Source organism: Acanthisitta chloris, unplaced genomic scaffold (genome assembly GCF_000695815.1).
Source record: "Acanthisitta chloris isolate BGI_N310 unplaced genomic scaffold, ASM69581v1 scaffold60, whole genome shotgun sequence".
Classification (NCBI taxonomy): Eukaryota; Metazoa; Chordata; class Aves; order Passeriformes; family Acanthisittidae; genus Acanthisitta; species Acanthisitta chloris.
In genome coordinates, this window is record NW_008650891.1 from 31,381 (window position 1) to 36,970 (window position 5,590).

The 5,590-nt window shown below is 46.7% G+C and overlaps 1 protein-coding gene across 1 annotated transcript in view; it reads right to left on the bottom strand.

Moving 5' to 3' along the window:
• The window catches only part of LOC103798291 (E3 ubiquitin-protein ligase UBR4-like), a gene marked incomplete at both ends in the record, with an annotated part of 45,185 nt that overhangs the window by 31,178 nt on the left and 8,417 nt on the right, over nucleotides 1-5,590 (bottom strand). Inside the window, 8 exon segments of the mRNA XM_009070547.1 lie at nucleotides 1,085-1,222; nucleotides 1,695-1,799; nucleotides 1,983-2,160; nucleotides 2,298-2,428; nucleotides 2,942-3,053; nucleotides 3,598-3,719; nucleotides 4,269-4,406; nucleotides 4,624-4,801. Coding sequence (XP_009068795.1) covers nucleotides 1,085-1,222; nucleotides 1,695-1,799; nucleotides 1,983-2,160; nucleotides 2,298-2,428; nucleotides 2,942-3,053; nucleotides 3,598-3,719; nucleotides 4,269-4,406; nucleotides 4,624-4,801 — 1,102 coding nt within the window.

A 5,590-nucleotide genomic window follows, 5' to 3' on the forward strand; every position in this document is an offset into this window, starting at 1 on the left:
CAGTGCAGACAATTGTTTTAATAAAAGTCTGTGATTATTTTACCTAGGTATCACTCCCAAGCTAAAAGGAGAGAAATTAACACTATCCCATCCAAACTTATCCAGTAGTGTAGTGAATTCTATCACTCTTGCTGGGACAAGGCTCCAGGGAGTCCTTAAATGGGCTTATAAAAAAGGAGGGAGATACACTTTTTATATGGGCAGGGAGTGATAGGGTAACAGGCAATGGTTTTATGCTGAAAGAGGGCAAGGTTAGATTAGATACTAAGAAGAAATTCTTTACTCGGAGGGTGCTGAGGCACTGGCACAGGTTGCCTAGAGAGGCTGTGGACTCCCCATCCCTGGAAGTGTTCAAGGCCAGGTCAGATGGGGCTTGGAGCAATCTGAGCTAGTGGAAGGTGTCCCTGCCCATGGCAGGGGGTGGAACTAGTTGAGCTTTAAGGTCCTTTCCAAGCCAAACCATTCTGGGATTCCATAAGGAATCCATCTATGAGGAGAGGCTGAGGGAGCTGGGGGTGTTCAGCCTGGAGAAGAGGAGGCTCAGGGGAGACCTTCTCACCCTCTGCAACTCCCTGACAGGAGGTTGGAGTCAGGTGGGGGTTGGTCTCTTCTCCCAGGCAACCAGCAGCAGGACAAGAGGGCACAGACTCAAGCTCTGCCAGGGGAGGGTTAGGTTGGATATTAGGAAGAGATTTTTCACAGAGAGAGTGCTCAGGCATTGGAATGTGCTGCCCAGGGAGGTGGTGGATTCACCATCCCTGGAGGTTTTCAAGCTGAGACTGGATGTGGCACTCAGTGCCATGGTCTGGTGACCACGGTAGGGTTGGACTTGATGATTTTGGGGGTCTTTTCCAACCCAGCTGATTATATGATTCTGTCACTCCAGCCCAGCAAAACCTCCTGCAGATCCCACACTCCTAGAGAACTACAACGAGTGAGCGACACTCGGTCTCTACAGCACTTTGGCACTACCCACCCCATGACACATGGCAGCAATGATCTGCAACTGGGATATTTCATTCCCCAGGGACTACCCACCCTTCTCTCCCTGTGGAAAGGTCCTGTTACAGCAGGAGGTACTCACCACTGTGCTCCCCAGCGACGGAGTCCACGGCGCTGCCGCCGCTCTCGGAGCCCACACTGCCACCATGCTCTGCCGGAGACGTCCGCAGGGTCGAGCCGTCGGTCGCAGCTGTGCTGCCTTCGTCGTCAGACGCTGGAGCTAAGAGAATAAAGAGAGCTGTTACAAGTAAAAACACTGCCTTGAAACAACTTCAAAAGATGTACATGCTACCAAAGAAAAGCTGTGATAATTTGGCTTTGTGTTTTGAGTTTTCAACTACGCATCGAAAGGGAACTTAACGTACGTTTAAGACAGTGGTGGAGAGATATTCTGAGAGGGAAACCTTCTAGACAGTCATGCAAGCTACTTGAATAATGTCTGGTTGTGCATAAATGCAGAGGAAATGCAGTACATGGTCCGTTTTGTCTGCTGTATTTTAAGGAGAGGAACTAACTTCCTCATAAGTCTATGTTGAGAGTCCATCAAAGCAGGAAAAGGTCAGAAATACACCATCAAAAATGCATAAAGCCAATAGTAATAATTGGCTCTTCAAAGCCATATTTACAAGCAAATTTTAAGCCATTATTTAGGTTGAAATGTAAAAGAAAAGTTCCTTGCAGTGAACAGTTACCTGATGCTGTTGTATCCGAGAGTGTTCCAGCATCCAAGGAAGAGGAGCTCGGAGCTTGGCCAGACAGCCCTAAGCTCTGCAGTCCAAGGGCACTACTGCTGCTCCCTGCAAGCAGAAAACAAGTTATGAGCATCTTTCTTTGAGAAAATTATGTTAACTGTGGCATTTCCTGCACATTTCATAGTTCTATTACCGTTGGCTCATTGGTGGGGACACTGACAGCTCCTGCTTTGATTCTTTCCCAGTTTCCCCATATCCTAGTTCCCTTTTTCCCTGCCCACGTCTTACCTTGCTGATCTTGTTGTAGGCTAAGGGCAATAGCCAATTCCACCATGGTTTCATCATCTGCATCTGGAGGGATATCCAGCATAGGAGGGAATCCCTCTGCTCCAGCCAGCAGAGCCTCCAGAGGAGAAGGATTGCCATTATTCACATTCTCAGAAGTCTCCAGAACCATGGATTCAGACTATGGAGGAGAAACACAGGGAGAGCTTTCACATAACCACTACCAGTAATTGAGCATCACCAACTGATTCATCACAACCAAATTAAACTCAAGTCCCTCACACACTTAAAGACTCCAAAGAGAAGCTCTGGACTCACCACCATCTCAAAGTCCCCGTGATCAACTTCACTTTGCTCCTGACTTTCCTGTCGGATGTGTTCACCATTTGGTATCCCAGAGCTCTGCAGTTTGTCTTCTGCATCGTCGTCATCATCATCATCCTTATCTCCTGAGCCACAGAGGGTTAAGTCATAAATGCTCAATTCCTCCCATCATCCCAAACAAGGTCATTAATGCTGGGAAAGAACCTAAGCTACCCCCAGTTCACCACTAAAGGATTCCATGACACCTACAGTTTGCTTCACTACTAAAAAGCATCTCATGGATGGAGCTCTGATACCCTAAATTTTGGTCTGCAAACATCTTGGACTGATTTAGAAGGACTTGAAAACATGCAGAAAAATACCCACTGTGCATTTCTAGCCCCTAGATAAAATGACCACATTTCTCTGTCACTAAAAGAGGAACATCTCAGAGAAATCTCCTCTTTGAATCCCAGAACATCAAAGAAAAGGTGAAAGGTTGTTTAATCAAGTTTTAAAAAAGGGGCTTAGGGAGCAAAGGAGAGCAAAAGAAAGGAAAAAGACTGGATTTAGTCTTTTTTTAGTCCCAGATTACTTTATTTTCTTGTCTTTTCTGCCCAATAAAGGAGGTCATGCCCAGTTAAAGGCACATGGCATACCCATAGGAGTGTTGCTCCGGGGGGAGGATGGCAAGGTGACATGTCTCCTCTTGTTCCGTGGTCTCAGCACTCTGATCAAGGCTTGTTTGCAAGAAAAGCTCACTGCAGGATCCTGGAGGGTGAACAGTTAATCATGAAATTTCTTAAGCTCTAGGTCCTTATTCACAGTGTTTGGAAAGAGGGCTAAAAATAAACTCCTGACTCTGTTGGTCATGATCCATATAAGATACAAGTCAGTGCCTAAACTCCCTGATTCCCTCAGGAGCCACAGAGTGACACTTATCATTCCACATGCAGTTCATGAGAAATGTTACTAGAACACAGGAAGAGAGAAATTCCTGCGTATTCAAGTTGGGCTGAATTTTGTACCTACCTGCATTTAATTCTCTGCAGATTGTAGAATCATAGAACGATTTAGGTTGAAACAGAGTCCAACCATAAACCTCACACTGCAAATCCCCCTAACCCATGTCCCCAAGTGCCACATCTACACATCTTTTCAATCCCTCCAGAGATGGGGACTCCACCACTACCCTGAGCATCTTGTTCCAGGGCTTCACAACCCTCTCTGTGAAGGAATTACTCCCAATATTCCAACCTGAACCTCCCCTGGAGCAGTGTCACAGGTTGGAAAAGAGCAGAGCAGGATGACATACCGGGCAAAGTAGCATCTGCATGTAGATCTTGGATGCTGTATGGATACAATCCAGCTCACACGTGCAGTACCCATGGATAATATCCACCAAAGCATTGACTGTGGCTTCAACATGAGTGAGACCTAAAGAGGAATAAAAGTAGGACTGAAATCTCTATTTTAGCACAGAGTGAGACACTGCAGAAGAATCTTTGTGCCTTGAGGCCTACAAAGAAATGTTAGCACCTCAAGTACATTGGTTTTCAATGCAAAAGGAGCCAGTCCTGGGACCTCAAATACATTGATTTTCAATGCAAAAGGAGCCAGTCCTGTCTGCCTAATGGAATATGTGAATTCCACACACCAGCACCACTGAATATCCTCTAACACCACCCACCAAGGCACATGTGAAGACATCAACCATCAGTCACTTTTTATTGCCACAATACAAGTCCTCCTGAAGAAAACACCAAGGCACATGTGGAGACATCAACCATCAGTCACTTTTTACTGCCACAATACAAGTCCTCCTGAAGAAAAGCTTTGGAGCAGAATGTGCAGCTCAGCCTCTCACACTGCATCATTAGCACCTTAAGCCTCATCTGGAACAAGTAATTCTCTCTGTTTACAAGCTTAAAATAGGATCCTTCAAAAGCCACAAGCTTGCCAAGAGCAGCTGAAGAGGTAGCACACCTGGCAGGCAGGCAGGGGCCAGGAAGGCATTTTTGGGTTTTGATGCATGGAGCTTCCAGAAGTGGTTCACCAGCTGAGTAATAAATGTGCAGCCCTCTCCTTCCACGTGTTTCTGGGCCTCCTGGCCTTCTTCACTCTCTGTACAGATCAAAAAACACCTGTCAGATATGTGCAGGGGAAAGCCTTAATGAGGGTAACACCAAGTTTATTTGCAATGGCTTTTGTTAGAGGCTTTGATGTCCCTGTTACAAGGACTATCACACACCTTACAAATGTGTTGCACACCAAACCCAACACTCCACAACAGCTTCAATTATCGCAACAGTAAGTCAAAGAAAATTACAGCCTTATCTACCTGTTTCCAGCTGGGGCAGCTTTGATTCTGTGTAGTGAACCAGGTTGTTGGGTCTCATAATAGCAATGGATCGAGCAGTGATGACCAATCTCTGGAATACTTCAGGGTCAAGGTCCTTTCCTTCTTTGGTTGAGGAGGTTAAGTACTGAATGGCTTTGCTTAGCAGTGCTTGATCCTGTAAAGTGAAAGGTAGCACAGGCAAAAAAACCCAAACAACTGACAGCAGCACGACAAAGCAGCTGTAGCACAACCACAGGAGAGATCCTGGGGAAGTCTGGCACTTAGAATCATAGAGTTATCAAGACTGGAGACCTCTAAGAGCATCAAGTCCAACCAGTAACCTGCTACTTTGCTGTAACCCCTAAACCATCTCCACCAGTGCCACATCCAGACACCTCTTTAAAACCTCCAGGGATGGTGACTCCATCACCTCCCTGGGCAACTCCCTACCCCAGTGCCTGAACACCCTGACAAGGAAATCCCACTGCCTGAACACCCTGACAAGGAAAACACTTTTCCTACCATCTCCTCCACCTCTCCCCTGTCTCAGCTCAAGGCCATTCCCTCCAGTCCTCTCCCTGCAGCCATGGCAGGACAGACATCCCCCACCTCCCTCCAACCCCTGTCAAGTACCTGCTTGACTTGCTACTCAACTCCTGACGTCTAACAAAGGACAACTAATATTGAGAAGTCATGGAATCACAGAGCTGCTTGACTTGCTACTCAACTCCTGATGTCTAACGAAGGACAATTAATATTGAGAAGTCATGGAATCACAGAATTTGGTGAAACACAAAAGCCAGCAAGGCAGGTAGCAGGAGCTCAAGGGAAATGAGCCAGGAGGTTTATGCTGCATGAAGAAAGGGTTTTCTAGGGCCACACTGCACCTCAACCCTGAAGTGGGAAGCTGGAGGAGACCCCAGCCCCTTGCCCCACGGTACCTTGTGGTTGTGGTAGGCCGAGCGGC